General features: G+C 42.2%; 1 protein-coding gene across 1 annotated transcript in view; it reads left to right on the top strand.

Annotated features, from left to right (window-relative positions):
• Positions 1 to 23,769, top strand: part of dkk2 (dickkopf WNT signaling pathway inhibitor 2) — a 45,615-nt gene extending 21,846 nt beyond the window's left edge. The window contains 3 exon segments of the mRNA NM_001111209.1: positions 1,448 to 1,598; positions 1,695 to 1,826; positions 23,222 to 23,769. Of these exon segments, the coding sequence (NP_001104679.1) occupies positions 1,448 to 1,598; positions 1,695 to 1,826; positions 23,222 to 23,472 (534 nt within the window). The 3' untranslated portion in view covers positions 23,473 to 23,769.
• The last annotated feature ends 3,103 nt before the right edge of the window (positions 23,770 to 26,872 follow it).

Below are 26,872 nucleotides of genomic sequence, written 5' to 3'. Positions count from 1 at the left end.
TAAATAGTCTACTATAGCTTAAAAGCATCAACGAATGATATGTTTTTTGTTTTCACAAGCTTTGGAGATGTATCATAAATTCCGCTTTTAAATAATAGGTCGCCTATAGCTTTCGTCACGAGGCTGTGTTCAAAATGGCATCAATGTTTTCGAAGTGCACTGCGAAGAGAGCACAATTGTAAACACGAAGATCGCTAAAACTGAACTGTAAAAATAGTTTGAAAGCAAATTAAAGCTAAAAGATGACTTTAATGCTTTTTTTATTTTTAATAATAGCAACTTTGAATGTTAGAATGTTCTAAATGAATACGGCATAGGGGGGATAAGTGGGAACAGAACACAGCCAGGAACTATGTTTCTAACTACAGCTCCAGAGGTGTAGATTCAAGTGCTCAAGTTTGCAACGCAGTTTGCGAATGTTCATTGGAGCGATGGATTTGAAAAAAAGGCAAATCAACGAACTATGTTTGTAAGAATGGAACTTGCGACCTTAATTGGCTAACGCTGCTTTTGGGGAAACGCACCCCTGCTTGATTTCTAATGAGACAATTGGAGTTGTAAAGAGTGGAAATGTAAAACGCCACTATGAAACGAAACACAGACATTTTGAATGGCAGTTTCCACAAAATATAGACATAAGAACCGCAAAACTACAACACCTAAAGTGTTTATTACACACCTTTTGCATTTTTTTGGAGAGAGTTCTGGATGCAGACCTGGTGCAGTTGGCCTGCATGCAATGCTTTTTAATGCCCACACCTAACCCTACCCCTCTCAGTGACATCACTAGCTCCTTGAGTGCATTGTGTCTGACAATGCATCACTGAGATAAGCAATCTCAGCTTGCATCATCATGGCTGCATCCAGATACTTTAGGCCTGGTCTAAGTGTTGTCATTAATACTTACAAATCTTTACATGTAACTTTTTAAAGGGACAAGTATGCACAAATATGAAAATTCTCTCATCGCTTAACCTCTGTTTCAAACCTGTTTGTTTCTTCACTAGAAGCAAAAATAAGATATTTTGAAGAATGTTGAAAACCAGCAGCCATCGACTCTTTATTGAATGTTTTTAAACACAACTTTGCAAGTCAATGGTTTGCAGATTCTGCAGAAGATTTTCTCTTGCGTTCAACACAGAAAATAATTGACTTAGAGGGTGAGCAAACAGGGATCCATTTTTAAATTGTATTTTGGCGAACTATCTCTTTAAATACGAGTTTTGTGTTGCAAAAAATTATTTATTAATTGGATTAAAATTAATTGGGAAAATTAATTTTTGTTGTTGTTGAGGTAACTGGTTGCAAACTCTTTATATGGGCTGAATTTAAACAAATTAAGTTGAGCATTACTACGTTTAATTTTGTTTATGTAAATTCAGCCCATATAAGTAGCTTTATTCAGTGTGCAAAAAAGCCACAGCTGATGTTTTCGTCTGCTTCTCAGGGTTATCCATGCAGCAGTGATAAAGAGTGTGTGGTGGGAACGTACTGCCACAGCCCTCAACACGCGCCATCCCGCTGCCTGTCATGCCGCCGGAGGAAGAAGCGCTGCCACAGAGACAACATGTGTTGTCCGGGAAACCGCTGCAGCAACTGTACGCTTGTTCAATTGACGTATGAATACTGCTAATGTCTTCAAACCAACCTGGAGAAAGCTACAGTGGATTTGTTTTTTTGTTGTGTTTCTTTAGACATCTGCATTCCGATCTCAGAGAGCGCCTTGTCCTCGCACAAATCCTCTATGGATGAGAACAACAAGTTTTCCATCAAAGAGAAGAACTGGAAGAAGAACGGGAAAGCTCACGCCAAGATCTCTCTCAAAGGTGAGCAGCTTCCAATAGCACAACAAATGTGGTGATGATTTTTTTGCTCTGTCGAGTTTTTTTTTTTTTTTTTTTTTTCATTTTTGTTTGTAAATTTATTCATCTTTTTTTTTTATTAATGTTTTATTTATACATTATGAAACATTACAAAAATTTACAAAGACATAATCATGTAACAATATGCAAATATACTGAAGAGTATTTTGAGCAAATAGTAATAATAAAAATAAATAAACAGTAATAAATAAAAATATGATAATAAAAATAAATAGATAAATAAAATAAAAAACAACAACACTAGTGCAATCTTATATACATAAAAAACAAGTCTACAATGTGTTGACCAGAAGTAGTTTCCCATAAAAGCTGGGCATTAGGGGGTGGGGACTCAATCAGAAGGAGCAGGGTCAAGCTGAAGAGTTTGGACATATTTGCGAAGGGGTTCCCATAAATTAATAAAAATAGTGCTAGTTCGGTGAAGAGAGTACCTAATTTTTTCTAATTTCATAAAATAAAGAACATTTCTTATCCAACAAGAGTGAGAAGGAGGGTGTGGGCTCTTCCAGTTCAGAAGAATTAATCGCCTAGCCAGAAGAGTTAAGAAAGCTACAAAGTCTACAAAATGAGAGGGTAAAGTGTGGTCGGGCGGAAGAACCCCAAATAAACCAATAATTGGACATGGTGGGATATCAACAGTGGTAATAGCTGATAGCGAGATAAATATTTGTCTCCAAAAGGAAAGCAGGGAAGGACAGGACCAAAACATATGAAATAAAGTAGCTGTACCAGAATGACACCTGTCGCACTCAGGGTCTATAGACGGATTGATGCGAGCTAGCCTGCTTTTGGACCAATGAGCTCTATGCACTACCTTGCATTGTATAAGCCTGTAACGTGCACAGATTGAGGAGGAGTTAACCCTGTTCAAGACCGCTTTCCATGTCTCCTCTGTAATCTCAATTCCCATGTCTTGAGACCAGGTGGTCCGTAAGTTATCAGAAGAAAATTGAAGATTAACAATTATATTAAATAATTTAGAAATTGAACCTTTAGCACAGGGATCTATGCCCAGTATTGTGTCTAGATCTGAAGTTGGCGGTGCATTTGGAAAGTTAACAAATTTTTTGCGCACAAAATCTCGAGTTTGTAAGTATCTGAAAAAATTGGATTTAGGGACATTAAATTGAGAGGCCAACTGACCAAAAGAGGCAAAAACACCGTCAATGTAAAGATCACCAAAAGAAGCCAATCCAAGATCTCTCCATGAGGCATAAGCACTGTCCAAGATAGAAGGGTAAAACAGAGGATTGGAGTGTATTGGGGATAATAAAGAGATATTATGAAAACCAAAATGGCGCAAAAATTGGGTCCAAATTTTGAGACTGTTTTTTACAATTATATTATTTGAATATTTAATTGGGGTCATTGTATGTGGGAGGCATAAAAGAGCAGCCAAAGAGGACGACTTATTGCACGAGACAGACTCAATGTGCAGCCAAGAGGGGGGATTCGCTAATTTGCATGAATGTAGCCAATATAGAGTAGAGCGTATATTTGCTGCCCAGTAATATATTTGGAAATTTGGAAGAGCTAGACCACCCAATTGTTTTGTTCTTTGAAGAATACTTTTACGAATCTTTGGGGTTTTTCTGTTCCAAAGAAAACTAGAAATAGAGCAATCAAGTGAAACAAAAAAAGATTTTGGAATAAAAATAGGAATACATTGAAATAAGTAAAGAAATCTAGGAAGTACATTCATCTTAATACAGTTAACCCTACCGATCAAAGATAAGGGGAGGAGAGACCATCGATTAAAATCCTGTGTAAGATTATTCACTAATGGGACAAAGTTGAGGTCAAATAAGTCCGAAAAGCTTTTTGTGACATTTATGCCCAAATATTTGAAACTTTGTAAGGAGGATTTGAAAGGTAGAGAACCTAATGGGTAATCCAAGGCTGCTGTATTAATAGGCATCAATTCACTTTTACTCAAATTTAATTTATATCCTGAGATCAGGCCGAAGTCTGCTAGCAATTTCAAAACCAAAGGAATAGAGGTACAAGGGTCAGACACGTATAACAAGAGATCATCGGCGTATAAAGACAGTTTGTGCTCCAACTCCCCCCTTTTTATGCCAGCCATTGCACTGGCTCTTAGAGCAATTGCCAACGGCTCAATGGCTATTGCAAATAGTAAAGGGGAGAGTGGGCAGCCTTGTCTAGTACCGCGACCAAGTGAGAAATATTTAGAATAATTGTTATTTGTTCGTACACAGGCCATTGGAGATGTGTATAAAAGTCTAATCCAAGTTATAATTTGATCCGGAAACCCAAATTTCTTCAGTGTGTAAAGCAGATACCTCCACTCGACTCTATCAAATGCCTTTTCAGCATCCATAGAAATAACTAATTCTGGAGATGCATTTGAAGAAGAAGAGTAGAGAATATTTAAAAGGCGTCTAATATTGTGAAAAGAGTGTCTATTTTTAATAAAACCTGTTTGGTCTGGTGAGATTATAGCTGGGAGAACAGTCTCTAAACGTCTTGCTAAAACTTTAGCTAATAATTTGACATCAGAACAAAGTAAAGAGATGGGACGATAGCTACTGCACTGGGAGGGATCTTTATCTTTTTTAAGAATAAGGGAAATAATAGCCTGTCGGAGAGAAGGAGGAAGGATACCTGAACTGTAAGACTCATTAAACATGTTAAGTAAAAGAGGAGACAATTTGTCAGAAAATGTCCTAAAAAATTCTGCGGGAAAGCCATCAGGCCCTGGGCACTTGCCACTCTGCATGAAATTTAGAGCAGTCTTAATTTCTTCCAATGCAAGTGGAGCTGCCAAATTAGAGGAGATATCAGAATCAATACAGGGTAATTTTAGAAATTTGAAAAAAGTGTCAAATTGAGCCTCTTCGACTATATTTTCCGAAGTATATAAAGAGGCATAAAAATCTTTAAACATGTCATTAATAGTTAGTGGGTTGGCTGAAAAACCAGTGGGGGTGGAGATTTGAGTAATATGATGTGAAGCTGCAGACTGACGTAACTGATGAGCAAGCAATTTACTTGATTTATCACCGAATTCATAATAATTGGAATGAGTTTTATGTAAAGCATCAATTGCCTCATCTGTGGTAAGCAAATCAAATTCCGTCTTTGTTGTGAGAAACCGAGCGAAAAGGTCAGGGTCTGTTGAGTTAGCACATTTAGCCTGGAGGTCTGACAACAAATTAAGAATCTTGACCCTACTTTCGTTCATTATTTTTTTCTTGTATGCTGCATATGAGATAATTTCTCCCCTTAAGTAAGCCTTGCATGCCTCCCAAATAGTCTTAGGTGAAACTTCTGGAGAGAGATTTGTAGAGATAAATAGATCAATACGATCATTAATAACTGCTATAAACTCAGGATCTTTTAGTAAGGAGTTAAAACGCCAGGGTGGCCTAGACATTGAAAAGCCAGGAAGAGCCAGATCAAATGTAACAGCGGCATGATCTGAAATTACTATAGCATTATAAACACATGAACTAATCAATGGAAGCAAATTATTATCAACCAAAAAGTAATCTACACGGGAAAAAGAGTGATGGACAGGAGAAAAAAATGAAAATTTTTTTGTATTCGGATTTAAAAAGCGCCAAACATCAGAAACAGCATATTGCTCCATAAAAAGCTGAATGATCCTACTAGATTTAGACTGTGCACAGAGTCTGGAAGATGAGCGGTCTAGAAGAGGGTCTAAACAACAGTTAAAATCCCCACCTAGAATTAGTTGGTTTGAGTGTAAATCAGGGAGGGAAAACAAAATTTTTTTGAAAAATGCCTCATCGTCCCAATTAGGTCCATATACGTTTGCCAAAACCAAGCGAGCTCCGTTTATTTGTCCTCTGAGAATAACAAAACGCCCATTAGGATCCGAAATAACCTCAGAGACTGAAAAGGGAATCGATTTGTGGATGAGAATAGCTACACCTCGGGACTTACTCTGAAAACTAGAATGGTAAAGCTGACCTACCCATCCCTTTCTTATCTTTAGATGATCGGCAGGCATAAGGTGTGTTTCTTGGATAAAGGCAATGCTAGTATTTAAATGTTTTAAGTAGTTAAGAACTTTATTTCGCTTCACCGGGGAGTTAAGCCCCTTAACATTCCAACTAGTGAATTTTAGTACACCACGCGTTGCTACCTTGTTACTCATGAGAGATATTAATAACAAATACTATAAGCGTGATCGAGTCTTTGAGAACCCACCCCCAAGTATGCACAGCCAACATAGCAGGTGGCTAGAAGCATTATGAGGATACAAAATGCAATAAAAGTGATTGCACACAAAAATACAAAAAGAAAAAAAAAAGCACAACAAAAACAAAACAACAGTAACAAAGGGAAAAAAAGAAAGAAAGGGAAAAAAAGATAAACCCACTCCTAAACCCACCCTTTCCCCAGCTGACAACAAGAACTGCAGCTGAACCCACTTTACCATAACAGGCAAGTTTCCTAACTCCTGGACCTCCCAAACATAATAGTTACATCAGTAATATTAAATTTCGATTTTCATTCAATGCTTACTGACAAACTTAGACTGCAAAACAAATTGGTGGAAGAGAAAAAAGAAAGGCGAAGCAATCGCACACAAAATACAAAAGGGCAGTAACACTATGCCTCACAAAATAAGCACAAATCTAAGTAGATTGCATTTTAACATAACATAAAATAGTCTGCAGTAAGTTTTTAACTAAGCAACATCAACATAGTTTTATCAAATTTAACAATGTCCAATATAAAAACCGCTGGGCCAACCTCCCAGGCTGTTCTTTAAATAATAAAAAAGGTCAAAAAGTAAATTCTGCTTGCAGTATAAAAAAGCCTGACTGAGCTTATTGTCCAAGTACTAGTCATCCCTTATTTAGATCGATATAAAAAAAACAAAGCAGCATAATATGCAATGTAAAAACAAGGGGGAAAATAAACTGCAAGCCTACAATTCAACCTACTATAAATAAAATGAGCTTTTAAGTTCAAGCACGGAAAAGTCTTTATACTGAGCAGGTTTATATCTCAAATCCACAGGTACATCCTATAGCATCCTTGGAGAGGGAGGCGGCCAGAAAGACATTAATGACTGTACATAGTAGAGTCTAATTCAACTCGTTTGCTACTAGCTCGAACTCTGGATGAAACTGTTGGCTTCCGAAACCGAAGCAAGCCATTTCTTCTCACCGTTTGGAAGTGTTATTCGAAGTCTAGCAGGGTAGAGAAGCGCAGGCTTGAGTCCTCGTTTGTAGAGTGATGACATCACGTCTTTATACTCGGCGCGAAGTTTCACAACATCAGGGCAATAATCCTCAAAGATACGAATCTTGTGGCCATCATACAGCAGCTCACCCTTTTTGCGAGATTCACGGACGACCAAATCCTTCGTTTGAAAGCGATGAAATCGCAGGATGACAGGTCGCGGTCTCTGGCCTGGTGCAGGTTTAGGCGCGAGGCTGCGGTGAGCTCTGTCCAGCTCGGGCGGCGAGGTTAACACCTGGGAGCCAAGGACATCGACCAGAAGCTGAGAGAAAAAAGCCGTCGGTCGCGGCCCCTCGACTGATTCGGGTAAGCCGACTATTCGAATGTTTTGGCGCCGGCTGCGACTTTCAAGATCGGAAACTTTAGCTTTTAGCCACTCGTTGTCCTTCTGGAGCCGCAAACACGTAGCGTTGAGTTGATCGAGTTGCTGACTAAACTCTGTAGCACCGGACTCGAGGTTTCCGATGCGAAGGTCATGATCAGCCACCGTGGATTGAATATTATAAACTTTCAAAAGATGTTTTAAAATCCTCTGCGATCGAGGCTCTAAGGTCATCATGTAGCGCGCGAATCTCGGCCAATGTGACGTTAGCATTCGGCGAAGGAGAACCTTCTTTATCGACCTGTCTGCCCCTTCCTTTTGACATTTCAAAGATAAAATATGTCGCAAAACAGTAAATAAACGAATACTGCCAGAAACGAACAAAATCACTGATGTTAATAGACAAAACTGAAAAGTTTTTTGGGAGCTGACCACGCGCACGTCTACTCCTCAGGCGCCATAACCGGAACTCCCTGCTCTGTCGAGTTTTGATGTTGAAAATTCAACTCTATAGTTTAACTGAAAAAAAGAGACTTTTATTGACATTTTAGTAGTTTGAAATAATATAATATATAAGTAATAACATAAAGAGAAATAAGTCTGTTAGTAGCTAAATGGAATGGCAGTTCATTACAGTTTATTAAAGGTGTTTGTCCAATTTTTACCAGACAATATATTGCTTTAAAGGGCCACAATACAGCAAAAGCATTTTTTGAGCTGTTGACAGTCATATATATGTCCCACGTTGCTAAAAACACTATTAGGACACATATATTTTACTAACAAGTGAATGAAATTGGTTGTTTTTGCATTGTTTAGAGAAAATTCAATTATCCGGTTAAAAAATAAATTTTCAAGCAACGTCACGGCAATGAGATTAGGTGTGAAAGGTCCTGAAAAACCATACTCAAGTAAAAGTACCATTACTTGCCTAAAAACATAGCACAAATAGAGTATCTGTAAAGTATCTGTTGTAAAAGGACTTTGTTTACTCAAAGTGTGAGTAATAAGTAGCCCTTTCAAAAGTACTCATGAGTAGTGAGTATTGAGCAGTACGCTGTAAAAAGCTGATGCATTTACATCTAATTTGTGCATGTGTGTGTAAACGTAACATTCTGTAGAGGCTTTAGTTATTGCCCAGCAGGCACACAACATCATAAGATGTTAATTATTGGATAGATTTAGGTTCTATTAAAAATATAACTTTAGTAAAAATAGAGCATTATGGAAATATATTTCAACATTTAAATCAGCCCCAGAAATAATCGGCATGTGTGTTACTCTCGATTGCTCACTGAGAAAAACCGAAAGTAACCAGAGCATATTTCCGTACTTTAAACGTCCAGTAGGAGGTGGGTCAAAACGATAAGTGCCTACATGTGACTACGCACCAATGATAGTGATTCAAAACTATATTTTTTGTGGGCCAATTTTTTACGTAAGTTGCACGGGCCGCAGGGAGGAGGAGGAGGGGCAGCAAATGGCCCGCGGGCCGGCAGTTTGAGACCCCTGGTTAATAACCATGGAAACTTGTCATTGTAGTCAGGGAAAGTGTCTGTACATCAAATTTAATTATCTGACTTTTATTTTTGTAGCTTGAAATTTATTTATTTATTCTTTTTTTTTCTTTTCGGCTTAAGTCCTTTATTTAATCAGGGGTCACCACAGCGGAATGAACTGCCAACTTATCCAGCATATGTTTTACACAGCGGATGCCATTCCAGTTGCAACCCATCACAGGGAAACATCCACACACACTCATTCACACACATACACTACGGACAATTTAGCTTTCCCAATTCACCAAAGCCCATGTTTTTGGACTGTGGGGGAAACCAGAGCATGCGGAAGAAACCCACGCCAACACGGGGAGAACATGCAAACTCCACACAGAAATGCCAACTGACCCAGCTGAGGCTCGAACCAGCAACCTTCTTGCTGTGAGACAATCATGCTACCCACTGCGCCACCGTGATGCCTTTATTATTATTTTTATTTGTATTTTTTTTTTCTATTTAATAAGGTATGGAAAGTAATAAAAATGCAATTGTGGACTTTTTAAAATTGATTTATTTTTGGTAATGTGGAAAATGGAAATGCAAAATGATATTTGCTGTAGTTTGAGCTCACCCCTATAGACGTTTAGCCAATTATGATTAAAATACTACTCTCGAAATCTCAAAAATGAGAGTAAATATTCAAATTAGCATCAACTTTAAAGATTTTAACTAATCGAACGTAAAATTATACTGAAATTGTATAAATTAAAACTATAACTAAACTATAGACTAAATTAAACCATTAATTATAATTTACCACCTATAACTTAAACTAGAATTTAATAACTTGAATTTAGCTTAGTTATAAACTAAAGTCATTCATTCATTTATTTTATTTTCAGCTTAGTCCCTTTATTAATCCAGGGTCTCCACAGCAGAATGAACCACCAACTTATCCAGCACATGTTATACACAGCGGATGCCCTTCCAGCTCTGGAAAGCATCTATACACACTTATTCACACACATACACTATGGACAATTTAGCCTACCCAATTCACCTATACCACATGTTTTTGGACTTGTGGGGGAAACCGGAGCATCCGGAGGAAACCCATGTGAACCCACCAAGAGAACATGCAAACAGAAATGCCAACTGACCCAGTCGAGGCTCGAACTACAGATCTTCTTGCTGTGAGGTGAAAGTGCTACCCACTGCGCCACCGTGCAGCCTTATAAACTAGCTTACAGTATAACTATATTTGAAGTAAAACCTTTTCGAATGTCATCCCCAATCTGTCAAACTTTCTCCAAATGCACTCACTTTGCACCTCATGTTCATTTATACCTATAATTTCCATCAAATCAGTATTATCAAAGCACATGAGCGTCAGTCCAGACTGTGTGTGCGGTCTGAAACGAACGGAGAGTGTTTCATATCGGTGCTCACTTATAAACTATGTCTGCAATGAGTTGATTCACTGGATGTGGTCGCACGCATGTGTTGAGCGACTGCGGGCCACAATTTTGGCTGTAACTACACGCAGCTCGTATATCTTGAAGACTAAACCACAGCGGGGAGGCCTGTTTAGACGGACCACAATGCACTGCTGTTCCCACACCTCTGTATTCTCACTGCAGGCTGACAGAACAGTCACGCTCAAACATAAATTACACCACACAAGATACAGACGGAGACGTTTGAGGCGGCCTGAAGGCCACTTACTGTAATTTATGGACTCCTCTGTTTATTCATGAGTAAACGTCGATGTTAAACGATATGCGGTAAATAAATAAGTGTTTTGTTATTATGTTTACTTAAAAAAAATTAAAGCTCTGGTTAACAAAAGTGTAATAAAATGCACTGTAATCAAGAAAGTGATTTAAGATTTAATTACTGTTTAATAATGTTTTCAAACAGCATTATGGGATGCAAAATCCATCTTGACAGCTTTTGATTTGTAAAATTTAATTGTATAGTTTAACAAATTGACTTTGTTTTATATAAAAAAAACATGTCTATATTCAGTTAGAAAGGGCGATTTTAAGGGCCCACGCCATTTTGGGGCCCCCAGAGTTCAGGAATGTTGCCATAGGACCCTTACTGCGCGTTTACATCGAAGCCAGCAAGGGTGTCCAAGAGTGCTCTGCCCGCCCTGCCAACAATGCTGTCTGCTTTCACAGCTCCAGTGATGATAGCGTCAAAATTCGCTACATTGATGTCGTATTTAAAAACATTGTCGTATATTAAAAACATACTTTCTAGTGTGAAAATGTTACACGCCTTTAACATATCCATTCAACTATGGAAGATCCAGTTGCTGCATGTGCTTTGGCTTTGCTCTACTTATCCAATATGGGTCTATATGTCTGAAATATAACCTATAAATATAAAATATTAATATAACATAACCGTTGGGCGACGCAGTGGCGCAGTAGGTAGTGCTGTCGCCTCACAGCAAGAAGGTCACTGGTTCGAGCCTTGGCTAGCTCAGTTAGCGCTTCTGTATGGAGTTTGCATGTACTTCCTGTGTTCGCATAGTATTCTTCCGAGTGCTCCGGTTTCCCCCACAGTCCAAAGACATGCAATACAGGTGAATTGGGTAGGCTAAATTACCCGTATTGTGTGTGTGTGTGTGTGTGTGTGTGTGTGTGTGTGCGTGCGTGCGTGTGCGTGCGTGTGTGTGTGTGTAAATGTTTCACGGAGATGGTTTGCAGCGGAAAGGGCATCTGCTGCGTAAAAACATGCTGGATAAGTTGGTGGTTCATTCCACCGTGGCGACCCCGGATTAATAAAGGAAATAAGCCGAAAAGAAAATGAATGAATAAATGAACATAACTGTTTAAAAAAAAAAAAACATATATAACATTTAATGCTCATCAGTTATTCGCCAGTAGCTTTTTTTTATTTTTTATTTGAGTCCCTGTAAATCATTGTATTTAACTGTAAATCTGGCGACTGCAGTACTTAAACCCCCTTTGGAACAAGTGTATTTGTCGAACTTTAGTGAGTTTATTGATCAGCTGTCATTCTATGTGGACGGAGTAACACAAGCGTGAAGTGTGCTGTTATTATTATTGCAGAATATTTTTTTCTTTATTAATCTGGAGTCACCACAGCGGAATGAACCGCCAACATATCCAGCATATGGTTTTGCAGCGAATACTCTTCCAGCTGCAACCCATTACTGGAAAACATCCATTCACACACATACAGTCAATTTAGTTTACCCAATTCACCTATAGCGCATGTCTTTGGACTTGTGGGGGAACCCACGCCAACACGGGACGAACATGCAAACTCCACACAGAAACTCCAACTGACCCAGCCAAGGCTCGAACCAGCGACCTTCCTGCTGTGAGGCGATCAAGCTACCCACTGTGCCACCATGACGCCCATTTATATATGATAGCCATGCTATATTCTGCAATAACAGCACACTTCCCCCTTGTGTGTTACTCCGTCCACATAGAATGACAGCAGATCAATAAACTCACTAGTTTGACAAATACACTTGTTCCCAAAGGGGGTTTAAGTACAGCAGTCGCCAGATTAGCACTACCTACTGTGCCACTGCGCCGCCTACAATTTATGTATTCAACTTTTGATCTTCAAAAAATAAACAATAAAAGCCATTTTGTCAAACGTTTTGACATCAGTAGTTGTTGGGCAGAGAATAAGATCCCATTTATTCAATCATTTTAGCTTCAATTCAATAGGCCCAATTCACCTATAGCGCATGCCTTTGGACTGTGGGGGAAACCGGAGCACCCGGAGGAAACACGCCAACATGGAAAGAACATGCAAACTCCGCATAGAAATGTCAACTGGTCCAGCCAAGGCTCAAACCAGCGACCTTCTTGCTATGAGGTGACAGTGCTACCCACTGCGCCACCACGGCGCCTAAGATCCCATAATGCTATATTAAAGTATAAACACATAGAAAAGCGATCACAGAAGACATTTCTTATATCTGTGTCTGTGTAGAGACACGTTTAAATGTTGAATAGCATAAATATGATGATGCATTTCCATAGTTGTTAGGGAAAACAATATAAGTTTGTATTTATTGCAGTTATTTCTGTTCTGAGGTATTGTTAGGCAGCACAGTGGCTCAGTGATTAACACTGTGCAAGAAGGTCACTGGTTCGAGTCCGAACTGGGTCAGTTGGCATTTCTGTGTGGAGTTTGCATGTGCTGCCCATGTTGACGTGGGTTTCCTTGGGGTGCTCCGGTTTCACCCACCGACCAAAGACATGCGCTTTAGGTGAATCGAATAAGCTAAATTAGCCATAGTGTATGAGTGTGTGTGTGAATGTGAGCGTATGGGTGTTTCCTAGAACTGGGTTGCAGCTGGAAGGGCATCCGCTGTGTAAAACATATGCTGGAATAGTTGGCGGTTCATTCCACTGTGGCGACCAGTGATGAAAAAGGGACTAAGCCGAAGGAAAACTTATTTATTGTCACAAAACACACACACAAACCAGGTGGAAGCTGATGTCCTCCTCCATCAGACTCCAAAACCAGAGAAAAGGGAGTCAGGAAACTGCGGTTCCCCTTCGGGGGGAACTTCAGCACTATAAGTGGATTTGATTGTAAAATCCACGCATTGGGAGGTTCGGTTCAGAAGCTACTCGTCTGAAAGAGTATTGAACGGGCCAATTAAGAATGAATTGGCAGCGCAAGCCTGCGCAGGTGAGCGGCATAAGCAATCAACTGAGTATATAAGCTCACCTGGCGCAGCAGACGCTATCCTTTTCGCTTCAGAGACTTTCTGATCGAGTCGATGAGGGTTCCTCCTGCTGTGACCAGCGATTCTGAGCGAACGAGAGCATTCTCCCGGTCCAGAGTGTGTACACGCAGTGGCAGACGGTCGAGCTGGGTTTCTCCCTTGCCTGGCGTTCTTTGGGTCCGGTCCTCCAGAGCGGTGCGTATAAAGTTGCAAACTTCACAGAAAGAGCAACACAGTCGTGCAGCACGTCCTTATCAGGACGGCGCTCCGACTGTGCGTTTCTGGATGCGGTGGTTTCCTGTCCTCGGATGATGGGCGCGGGCACTGTGTTACATGTCTGGGGGTCCAGCATGTTAATGCGCTGCTCGCGGGCAGTTCATGTCGTCATTGCGATGCCATGACTGTTGCGCAAGATCGCGGTTAGCCTTTGCAAAAAGGCGAACCACCCCAGTTGTCCCCTGCTCTGCAGCGGGCACTCGGGCAGATCTGAGGGTTTCAGCGAGAGATAATCCGTCGCCCACGGGCCCGCGGACCTCCCGCTCCTCTAAGCGCTCCATCCAAGCTTCGGGCGGAGGAAGCGATCCGTCTAACAGATGGTAGCCCTTACGCCCGATGACACCGGAGACCAGATGTCCACCGCGGCATCGGAGGGTGGGCTTTCATTGTCCGATGATGATCCAGACCCGCTCGCCCCCTTCGGGCTGGTGAGCGCTGTCACTACGGATCCTGAAACGGACATGTTAGCCGTGCTTTCCCGGGCTGCTTCGGCCGTGGGTTGGAGATGGTTTATCCCCCAGCTCCGCGGCCGGACCGACTAGAGGGGCGTTCCCTTCTTCCCGGAGGTGCACAGTAGGCTCACGCGGTCTTGTAAAGCACTTTTTTCTGCTCGTGCTGCGTGTTCCTCCACCCTAACCACTCTTGACGGTGAAACAGCCAGGGGGTATGTGGCGATTCCTCAGGTTGAGTGCGCGATGGCGGTAAATCCGCGCGGCGCCTCTTCTTGGCGGGGTCCGCCTCGTCTCCCATCCAAAGCCTGTAAGTTATCTACCTCCCTCGGGGCTAGAGCTTACATAGCTGCGGGCCAGGCTGCTTCCGCCTTGCATGCGATAGCCACCTACCAGCGCTACCAAGCGCAGGCGCTGGCCGAGCTGCACGAGGGTGGGTCCAACCCAGGCTTACGAGCTTCGCACCGCCGCCGACTTAGCTCTTCGGACTACTGAGTCCGCTGCGTGTGCGTTGGGGAGGACGATGTCCACATTAGTGGTCCAGGAGCGCCACCCCTGGCTGATATGCGCAAAGTCGACAAAGTCCGCTTTCTTGACTTCCCCATATCCCCAGCCAGGTTCGGCGACACTGTCTGTGAATTCACCCAGGAATTCAAGGCGGTGAGAGAGCAGTTGGTGGGTGATGTCTTATCGGCGGTCCGTAGCCCGCTCCGCCCGCCGTGCCATTCATACCTGCTCCTCGCCGAAGGCGTCCGCCTACGAGAGCTGCTCCGCCCCCGCACACGCCTAAGGCGAAGCGAGCGCGTCGGGCACCTCGGAAGCAGGCAGCCCCCCTGCCCAGAACGCCGCTAAGTCCGGCAACGGACCGCGAAGCGCCCCTGGGACAGGCCATCTGGAGAAGAGGGAACTTGCTCTTTCCCCGCTGGAGGGCGGGGCCCCATTTCCAACGGCACTTTTTACTGCCATGAAAACATTATGAAAGGGCACTTTTCACTTCCCCAGATGTGACAGCCCGAAATCTGCCAGTCTGGGACGCTATGCTTTCTAGCTTGCAGATTCGGTGCGTTTCGCCAGTGGCTCACGAGCGCTGGGAGGACGGTCTCCTTTCTCCCACCCCTCGAGCCTCCCCTCCGGAGCTCGGGTTTGGAGTGAGAGCAAATATCTCACCTCCAGCTTTTCCGTGGGACCCGCGAGCTTCCCGGATCAGCACACCCACTCCGCGCTGCCCCACTGCTGGTACGTCAGCGATTGTAGCGATGAGTCCATTAGCGAGAGCTCTGCCTGCCTGGTTAGCGCGGGCCAGCTCTTCGCGGTGGCTCATACGCACAATCAGACTCGGCTATGCGATTCAGTTCGCGAAACGGCCCCCCAAGTCACGGGTGTGTATTCACCAGGGTCAGCCCCCTGTCCGCCCCTGTCTTGCGAGAGGAGATTGCTGTCCTCCTGGCGAAGGATGCAATCGAGCCGCTCCCTCCAGCCGAGATGGAGAGCGGGTTTTACAGCCCACGCTTCATCGTGCCCAAAAAGAGCGGTGGGTCACGGCCAATCCTAGATCTGCGCGTTTTGAACCGCTGCCTGCACAAGCTGCCGTTCAGAATGCTCACGCAGAAGCGCATCCTCCGGTGCGTTCGTCCTCTGGGTTGGTCTGCAGCATTAGACCTGATGGACGCGTATTTCCATGTCTCCACTCTTCCTCGCCACCGACAGTTTCTGCGGTTTGCGTTTGAAGGTCGAGCTTGGCAATACAAAGCCCTCCCCTTCGGGCTCTCTCTGTCTCCGCGGGTCCTCATCAAGCCCGCGGAGGGTGCCTCAGCGCCCCTTCGGCTCGCGGGCATCTGCATACTCAATTTCTTTACGACTGGTTGAATTGCCCTCTCTTTTGATTATGCACAGAGTTGATTATGCACAGAGACAAAGTGCTCTGGCACTTCCACCTGTGGGGGTTTCAGGTCAACCGAGAAAAGAGCAAACTCGCCCCCGTGCAGAGGATCTCTTCTCTCGGGCTGGAGCTGGACTCGGTCACCATGGCAGCGCGCCTCTCCGGAGAGCGCGCTCAGCTGATGCTGTACTGTCTGAGAGAGCTCGACAGTAAAATAGTGGTCCCACTGAAACAATTTCAGAGGCTCCTGGGGCATATGGCATCCGCAGCCGCTTCATGCCGCTCGGATTATTCTATATGAGACCACTTCAGCACTGGCTTCACGATCGAGTCCCCAGACGCGCATGGCACGCGCGCGCACACCGAGTCTCTGTTACTGCGCTGTGTCGCCGCGCCCTCAGCCCTTGGAGCGACCCCTCGTTCCTACAGGCCTGGGTGTCTCTAGAACAGGCGTCCAGTCTTGTTGTCGTTTCAGCAGACGCTCCCAACACGGGCTGGGGGGCTGTGCGTTGCGGGCATGCGGCTGCGGACCTGTGGAAAGGTACCCAGTTGCATTGGCATATCGCCTGGAGCTGTTGGCAGTGTTCCCCGCTCTCCACCGTTTTTTTTCCGGTGTTGGAGCGGCAACACGTGCTGGTCAGGACGGACAGTACGGCGGCGGTGGCGTATATCAGCCGTATAGGGGGTATGCGCTCTCGCCGCATGTCTCAGCTCGCCCGCCGTCTGCTCCTCTGGAGTCATCCGCGGCTGAAATCGCTGCACGCCATTCATATTCAGGCAAGCTCAACCGTGCAGCCGATGCGCTCTCACGGCAGCCTTGCGTCCTGGAGCATGGAGACTCCACCCCGAGTCTGTTCAGCTGATATGGGCGCGATTCGGGGAAGCCCAGATCGATCTGTTGCTTCCCCCGAGATCGCTCATTGCCAGTTGTTCTTTCCCTGACCGAGTGCTCTCGGCACGGATGCACTGGCTTACAGCTGGCCTCGGGGCACGCGCAATACGCGTTTCCCCCAGTGAGCCTGCTCGCGCAGTTACTGTGCATGGTCAGGGAGGACGAGGAACAGGTTGCTGGTTGCGCCCCTCTGGCTCAACCGGACCTGGATGTCAGAGCTCTCCCTCGCGATAGCCCTCCCCTGGCAGTCCCTTCGAGAGAGCACCTACTCTCTCAGGGACAGGGCACCACCTGGCACCCTCGCCGATCTTTGAAGAGATTTTAGACGCGAGGAAGACTTAGGTAACCTCCGATTGCGGTGGCTAATACCGTCACTCGGGCTAGAGCCCCCTCCCCGAGCGCGCCTATGCCCTGACGTGAAGTCTATTCACTGAATGGTGTGTCTCTCGCTGAGAAGACCCCCGTAATTTGCCAGATCAGCGTTGTGCTTTCTTTACGCCGAGAGAAGTTGGAGAGCAGGCTGTCGCCCTCCACACTCAAGGTTACGTGGCTGCCATCTCCGCTCTCATAACGCGGTGGCTGGCAGCACCGTGGGAACGCATAACCTCATCATCCGGTCCCTCAGGGGCGTTAAGCGAATTAATCCACCCCGCCCCCTCTCATGCCCTCTTAGGATCTCGCCCTCGCGTCAGATCCCTTCGATCCTCGACTCAGTATATTTCTGTCCCTGAAGACAGCTCTGCTGGTCGCGTTGATATCGATTAGAGGGTCGGGGACCCGGAGGCATTTTTCGGTCAGTGACTCGTGCCTGTAATTGGGCTGGCTTCTCTCACGTATGAGACCCCGCCCGCGATATGTGCCCAAGGTTCCTACCACTCCGTTTTAATACGAGGTAGTGAGCCTGCAAGCGCTGCCCTCGGAGGAGGCAGACCCAGCCCTTATTTATTGTCCAGTTCGCGTTTTGCGTATTATCCGGACCGCACTCAGAGTTTAGATCATCTGAGCAGCTCTTCGTCTGTTATAGCGGTCGGCAGCAGGGAAGTGCCGTACCGAAATAAGTTCCCACTAGATTGTGGATGCCTTTCTTTCACTATCAGAGCCGAGATGAGCCGCGTCCCCCGAGAGCGCGTGCGCACTCCACTCGGAGCTTCGCATCCTCTCGAGCGCGCGCACGCGGCGCCCCTCTAACAGACATCTGTAGAGCTGCGGGCTGGGTGACACCCAACACATTTGCAAGGTTTTACAATCTGCGAGTGGAGCCGGTTTCCTCAAGGGTATTAGGTAACCCTTGGTGATTGAGGAAACAATTCGGTAGGGTGTTGAAACACGCTTGCTGCGCCATTTTCCCTAACACGGAGATACGTGCGCCTTTTTATCTGTCAGTAAAGTTCCCCGTCAGGTGAGCCCTGCAGATTCCTCCGTGGCCCCCAGCACTGACTCAGCGGAGGAGTCACTTGCTGGCCCACTACGTTGTAGGTCTGCCCGCTGGTCAGCCCGCGTTTTGGGTAAAGGTGTCTGCTATGCGTGGTCCCCACTAGGCGATCCCATATGCTTATTCAGCCACGGTTAAGTCCCCCCCCCCCTGGGCGGACCCGTGTCTTCCCTCCCCGCTAACCACTCTTTTGCTATGCGTACTCCCCCTTTTTTAGGGCTAGTCCATATGTAAATTCTGCCATCTATCCCCCCTTGGGTAACGGATGGCCTCCGCAGCGTCCTCCCTATCGGGATTGCACGCTTCCCAACGTACTGTCGTATTTCCTAGAATTATCTAGATGCTCACGACACCCCAAAAAATATATATAAATCCGTAAAACTTCTGTTGAAGTAGGATAAATTAGGGCCAGGGACACGTTGGAGGACCGCGCCCCCCATGATGTGGGTGCGTCACGCTTGCTTGACTATCTCCTCATCGGGGGTGTTGGTAAGGTGCAGTCATTATGGCGCTTTCAATGGGCTCCCAATGCGTGGATTTTACAATCAAATCCACTTATAGTGCTGAAGTTCCCCCCGAAGGGGAACGTTCGAGGTTACTAAAGTAACCCTTCGTTCCCCGAGGAGGGGAACGGAAGCACTATACTCCGTCGCCATAATGACTGTCCCTTAGCTGTTGAAAGTCTCTTCAGCTTAAAAAGGATAGCGTCTGCTGCGCCAGGTGAGCTTATATACTCAGTTGATTGCTTATGCCGCTCACCTGCGCAGGCTTGCGCTGCCAATTCATTCTTAATTGGCCCGTTCAATACTCTTTCAGACGAGTAGCTTCTGAACCGAACCTCCCAATGCGTGGATTTTACAATCAAATCCACTTATAGTGCTTCCGTTCCCCTCCTCGGGGAACGAAGGGTTACTTTAGTAACCTCGAACGTTTTATTACAGGAAGGCTATTTTCCGAGTTAGCATTTTCTCTGGAAAAGCTTTTAAGTCATGTTTCACACAGACACACACACAAAGAAAGTAAAAATCCCTTGCATGAATAAATATCATTTATGTTATATGTAATGTTTGCTTCGCTAATTGTCCCTTTGAAGACTAAAGCAGTCTGTTAGCCAAGCATATCATGTTCTCTACAAATTACTTGGGCCAATTACTTAATATACTGGATCCGGAAATGATTTGCTCGAACCAGGACTGCTAACACTCTTTCTGTATGCAGGCCTGGTATAATGCAATGCAGAAAATGCCTTAGCGCTTAGGCTACAGTGTGAGAGGGTCCAATTTCCCATCGAATATATTGCCAAGGGGGCGACACGGTGGCTCAGTGGTTAGCACTGCAGCAAGAAGATTGCTGGTTCGAGCCTCAGCTGGGTCAGTTGGCGTTACTGTGTGGAGTTTGCATGTTCTCCCTGTGTTGGCGTGGGTTTCCCCCACAGTCCAAAGACATGCACTATAGTAGAATTGGATGAACTTAATTGGCCGTAGTTTATGAGTGTGAATGAGTGTGTATTTCTGTTTCCCAGTACTGGGTTGCAGCTAGAAGGGCATCCGCTATGTAAAACTTGCTGGATAAGTTGGCGGTTCATTCCACTGTGGCGACCCCTGATCAATAAAGGGACTAAGCTGAAGGAAAATGATTGTCAATGCATTGGCAATAGTTGTCGGTTCATTCCACTGTGGTGATGTTTAAACTGCAGTTCTGCGATGTCAAGTAGAAATACAATAGTCTATTTTGGTGCTGTGCTATTGTTAGAAAGCCGAGCTCCAGCTGTTTTGCATTTGTTTGTGTTGTCGATGCGTATCTGTGACAGTGACGTATTCCGTTGCACTTTATTATCTTTATTTCACTTGAGCGCTGTCCTGAATATTTGCATGAGAGATAAAACGTGTGCGTAAGAGTTTTGCAATTTGCACATGTAACAGATGTGGTTTCCATAATCTGACGCACAGCGTGTGTGAGTGAAATAGTTTAAGGAATAAGGGGAAGAAAAATCACATGGCTGTTGGATGGAGGCCGATCTGAATGTGAAGTAAACATGTGGAGAAATCCCATCACAATATATATTCATTCACTCATTTTCCTAGGCTTAGTCACTTTATTCATTAGGGGTCGCAACAGCGGAATGAATTCATCCAGCATATGTTTTACGCTGCGGATGCCCTTCCAGTTGCAACCCAGTACTGGGAAACATCCATACACACTCATACACACACATAAACTACGAACAATTTAGTTTATTGAGTTCACCTATAGTGCATGTGTTTGGACTGTGGGGGAACTCAGAGCACCAGACGGAAACCCATGCCAACACGAGGAGAACATGCAAACTCCACACAGAAATCTTCTTGCTGTGAGGCGACAGCGCTAACCACTGGGCTACCGTGTCGCCCTTCTGCGGAGATATCCGAAATAATTTCGAGAGTATAGTAACTAAAAACTTAACACATGAAAAAAAACCCTCATATTTAAGGTTTACAGTGCAAATCCAATTAGAACCACTTGTTTGGTGGACAAAGCAAGTCATTCATATAATATATATGTGAAAAGACAGAAAATATGACTATAACAAACTACAAAAACCATATAATTATTGCGTAGTACTCAATAATAGAACTGAAATGAATATTCATATATTGACTTTCCTTCAGCTTAGTCCCTTTATTAATCTGAGGTCACCACAGCAGAATGAACCGCCAACTTTTCCAGTACATGTTTTACTCAGCGGATTCCTTTCCAGCTGCAACCCATCACTGACAAACATCTATACACTCTCATTTACGCACATACACTACAGACAAATTTAGCTTAACCAATTCAACTATACGGCATGTCTTTGGAGTTGTGGGGGAAACCGGAGCACCTGGAAGAAACCCACACCAACACTGGGAGAGCATGCAAACTCCACACAGAAACGCCAACCGACTCAGCCGAAGCTTGAACCAGTGTCCTTCTTGCTGTGAGGCGAACAGTAATCTCATAATTATGCAGATTACTGTGCGCACAGATTTTGGGCCCTATCATACACCGAACGCAATGCGGGACGCAATTGTTGTTTGCTAGTTTCAGCTTGGCCCAAGAGTCGTTTTTAGGTTTTGCGCCACGCTGCTTAAAAAGCAAATGCATTTGCGCTCATATGTGGGCTCATAGGCGTTCTGGTCTAATAAAGGAGGCGTGTTGAGGCGCATTGTTGGTGCATGGCTATTTTGAGGAACTTAAATAGACGGTACAATTCATCAGATCAAAGCTTGTCTAATGTCCAGCACAGAGCGCATTAGTTGTGCGCCTCGCTTACACATTGCTTAATACACACAGGATGTACAGCAATACACAAATATCTTTACAAATTAAAGAATTAAAATATTACTAAAAATATTATTTTCTAACCTACATAAATATAAAAACCCTACTTTCATGCCTTTTTCATCTCTGCTGGCTTTTTCAGTTCATTCATAACAATTGGCTTTTGTTTAATGTTATTATTTTTAGTAGTAGTATTTATTATATGCATATTTATTTTTGTTTTATTAAAAACAAGCTTAAACCCTTAAACCCTATTCATACTTTTAACTCAGTATTTAAAATGATAATGTCAGTCGACACAAAGGACATTCTTCACTTGAGGTTTCCTAAAATGCCTTTTTGATGGCAATAACTGAAATCTTATATTTAATCGATGGGAACAATCTTCAATAATGACAAATTCTGTATTTTGTGATTGATGTTTTGATTTTGTCCTGTTTATTCATGTGTTTGAATAGTCTTTGGGAGCTTGATCTTTCTTCCAACAACTTTTAACCTTGAAACATTTAAAAAAAAAAGGGACATTTTTAATAGTTTAAGGTGAAATATTGTCTGGGTTGGTGTATAAACCTTGTAATATTTATTTTATTTTCTGTTATTTTACAGACTTCTTTCTCTAAATAGTGTGTTATGCACTTCTAAAATGTCAATAAAAGTCACTTTATAAACTGTAGAGTTGAATTTTAAACATCAAAAGCTGACAGAACAAAGGTCAAGCTCCCATCATGCAGTTCACAACTGTAAATAAACCAAAACACCTGTGAATCACAAAATAAATAAACTGTTTATTAACAGATATACAGCTGAAGTCAGAATTATTAGCCCCCCTGAATTATTAGCCCCCCCCCCTGTTTATTTTTCCCTAATTTCTGTTTAACGCAGAGAGATTTTGTTTAACACATTTATAAACAAAATAGTTTAATAACTCATTTCTAATAATAACGATGGTTTGTTCTGTAGACTATCGAAAAAATATAGCTTAAAGGGGCTAATAAATTTGACCCCAAAATGCCTTTTAAAAAATCAAAAACTGCATTTATTCTAGCCGAAATACAACAAATAAGACTTTCTCCAGAAGAAAAAATATTATCAGACATACTGTGAAAATTTCCTTGCTCTCTTAAACATCATTTGAGAAACATTTAAAAAAGAAAAAAAAAATTAAAGGGGGCTAATAATTCTGACTTCAACTGTATATATAATACAGTGTGGCTATAGAGGAAGCCAATGCATTTGTATTTATAGAACTCAACAATATTGTCTATTTCATTGTCGATTTCAAGTGTTTGACACTGCTCTTGTCCATTCACGTGCAGGTCACGAAGGCGACCCTTGCCTGCGATCGTCCGACTGCTCGGAGGGCTACTGCTGCGCCCGCCACTTCTGGACCAAAATCTGCAAGCCCGTCCTGCGGCAGGGGGAAGTCTGCACCAAACAGCGCAAAAAAGGCTCCCACGGCCTGGAGATCTTCCAGCGCTGCGACTGTGCCAAAGGACTAGCCTGCAAGGTATGGAAAGACGCCACCTCATTCTCCAGATCCAGGCTGCACGTGTGCCAGAGGATCTAAGAAGGGACGTTCCATACAAAACAAGCAGCACCTTGAGGGCCCTGCGTCGGACTCCTTTTCTGCAGGACTTACTTAGCTGTGATAAAGAGTGAGATACAGATGAATGTGTGCCAGAACAGGGTGGGTTTAGGACGGGAATGAAGCGAAACAGCGGATACTCAGTGTGATGCACTCCGGGCATCTTTTCTGGAGGTTTCAATGATTTACAAGCCATATTTATCTCTGGTAGAGGGCTGGGATTGATGGTTTTAGTGTCTTCTCGGATCTGAATGCTCTGATTTGTTTTTGTTTTGTCAAGAAAAATATTCCATGCACATTTTTTATTACATAACCACTTTAATATCAAGAGCGATTAGTTACTTTATTTTAAAAAAAGAACTGAAAAACTGTTTTTATTAAAAGCGACAAGTTGATTTTACTTAAATAAGAATAAAAAAAGAAAATCTGTTGGGACAGATCAGATCAGTTGACTTAATTTTTATAAATATGCACGTAGTTAATTGAACCTAATCTTTTTTAATGCAACTGGATTACTCACTTTTTATATGTTAAGTCGACAAATCACTTTTAAAGCAATAAGATTTCTTATTTTCTTATTTTAAAGCAACAAGTTTTCTCATTTTCTTTAGCCAAAATCTCTTAGATAAAGTGAAAAAATCGAATATATCTTGGAACAGTTGAGTTGGCTTAACTTAATCTTTATAATTATGCACACTTTATTTACCTAATTATTTTAATGCAACAAAATTACACACTTTTATTATGTTAAGTCAACTAATCGCTTTTAAAGCAAAATGTTTTCTTATTTTCTTTAGCCTAAAGTCAATTTCTTGCTTTAAAAAAGTGAGAAAATCTGTTGTATCTTAGAACAGTTAACTTAATATTTAGAATTATGCATATATTAATTTACCTAATCGTTTTAATGCATGCAGATTACTCACTTTTATTATGTAACTCAACTAATCGTTTTTAAAGCAACAATTTTTTTAACTTTTTTTTTTGAGTAAAGCCAACTTCTCGCTTTAAAACCCTAAGAAAATCTGTGGATACTTACAACAGTTGAGTTGACTTAATTTTTGTATTTATGCAGTTCTTTAACCTAATCGTTTTAAGGCAACAAAATACTCATTTTTATTATGTTCACTCAATCAATTGTTTTTAAAGCAACACGTTATCTCATTTTCTTTAGCTGAAAGTCAACCTATCTCTTAAAAAAGTGAGAAAATCTGTTTGGAATTGTTGAGTTGACTTAATTTTTATAATTATGCTCATAGTTCATTTACCTAATCATTTTAATGCCATGAGATTACTCACTTTTATTATGTCAACTAATCGCTTTTCAAGCAACAGGTTTTCTCACTTTTTTGAGTAAAGTCAACTTATCGCTTTAAAAAAGTGAGAAAATCAGTTGTATCTTGGAACAGTTGAGTTGAATTAACTTAATTTTTTAAATTATGCACAGTTCTTTAACCTAATTATTTTAATACAAGATTACTCACTTTTATTATGTTAAGTCATCTATTTGCTTTTAAAGCAACAGGTTTTCTCACTTTTTTAAATATCACATCATTTTAAAATATTGAGAAAAACTGTTGTGTCTTCACTGTAAACATTTTAAGGCAACCAGCTTTAGGACATTTGAGTTTACTCAACCTAAATCGAGTCAAGTGCAGTACTTGGGTTGAAAGCTGGTTGCCTTAAAATTTTAAGCTGAGTCAAAAATATTTTTTAGAACTTATTTTTTAGAATTATGCACAGTTCTTTAACCTAATCATTTTAATGCAACGAAATGACATACTTTTATTATATTACTCAACTAATCGCTTGTAAAGCAACAGGTTTGCTCACTTTCTTTAGAGTAAACTTAACTTACTGCTAAAAAAAGTGAGAAAATTAGATGTATCTTGAAACAGTTGAGTTGACTTAACTTAATTTCTATAAATATGCACAGATTATTTACTTCATCGTTTTAAAGCATGGAGATTACTCACTTTTATTATGTTAAGTCAACTAATGGCTTTTAAAGCAACCGGTTTTCTCACTTTCTTTAGAATAAAGTCAACGTATTGCTTTAAAACACTAAAAAAATCTGTAGTATCTTGGAAAAGTTGAGTTGACTTGTGAAGTTTCATAAACTAATTACGAGCGGAGCACGTGATATGATTGTGCACCACTGGCCACTCATTTGTAATCAGTAATAATCCAATCAGAATGATCCTAGCTTAACATAAACAGATCACTTTCTCCTTATTGCTCTATCTTCGTTTTGGAAGAATCCCCCCTTCCACCCCATCTCCTCCTTTTTCTCCCCTTCTGAAGGGGGAGTGATCGAGACCTACCTGATCTCGGATCTCCTGATATGCTTCTAGACCGGGCGGGAGCCCTGGGCTCAAATATCTCCAAGCTCAGGGTTCTCTCCCTGGACAGCATGCCAAACCTGCTGTAAATGTCAAGCATATCTAAGTGAAATACTTTTGAAAGCTTAATTTTTGTAAATATGGACAGTTAACCCTAGTCATTTTAAGGCAACAAGATTACTCTCTTTTATAATGTTAACTCAACTAATCGCTTGTAAAGCAACAGGTTTTCTCCTTTTTTTTTTTTTAGAGTAAAGTCAACTTATCACTTTAAAAGCTATTTTTTAATTCATTTTTTAAGATTAAAGTCAACTAATCGCTTTATACAGCAAAGTTTTATTTTTGCTGCATAAATACACATCGGGTCTCGTTCATTATCATCGTGTTATGAAAATGCCGTTTTAACTTCCTTTATTTTAGTTTGGTTTTTGTAGACTAGAATTCAGACATCTGCCCTTCTGAAAGTGCACTTTTGAGTTTGCTTGTGTGACGCATAAAACCCAAACCGAAGAATATATGTTCAAGATACCCTCTTGTTAGGAATATGATCATTAGATTTGCGCAATAGTCATAGATGAGATCAGAAATACTAAATCAGTTCTGATAATCGAGGAAAGTTGTTTACAGATTGAATGCTGTTCAGTGAATGTGCAAATGCTTTTATGACTTCATGAATCATACTCCATACTTTTGCTCTGTAAAAACTCTACACCGGCTTTAGCTAGAATATTAAAAAAATACAAAATAAAAAAAACTAATAAGCTCTTATATTGTAAATAAAAAACAAATTTCAAAAATGTATTTAAGAAAAAGTTGTATATCATGTATATATTGGTAAAAAGAACAGAGGGGGACGTGAATAAAGTAGCATAAAACACTTGTTTTAAACTTTTTTACTTGTCATAGCATGGTGTTTTCTGTTTTATTCAGTTTTTTACAGCGCAGATATGAAAATCCACATGCAGAATTATTTCTATTAAATTATTTTCAAGCCATGTTCCTTCACAGAGCTCATGTTGTATGTGTGTTCAATGTCTGCTTTC

The sequence above is a fragment of the Danio rerio genome, chromosome 1, assembly GCF_052040795.2.
Source record: "Danio rerio strain M-AB ecotype USA chromosome 1, GRCz13ab, whole genome shotgun sequence".
Lineage (NCBI taxonomy): Eukaryota > Metazoa > Chordata > Actinopteri > Cypriniformes > Danionidae > Danio > Danio rerio.
This window is presented reverse-complemented; position numbering and strand designations above follow the sequence as displayed.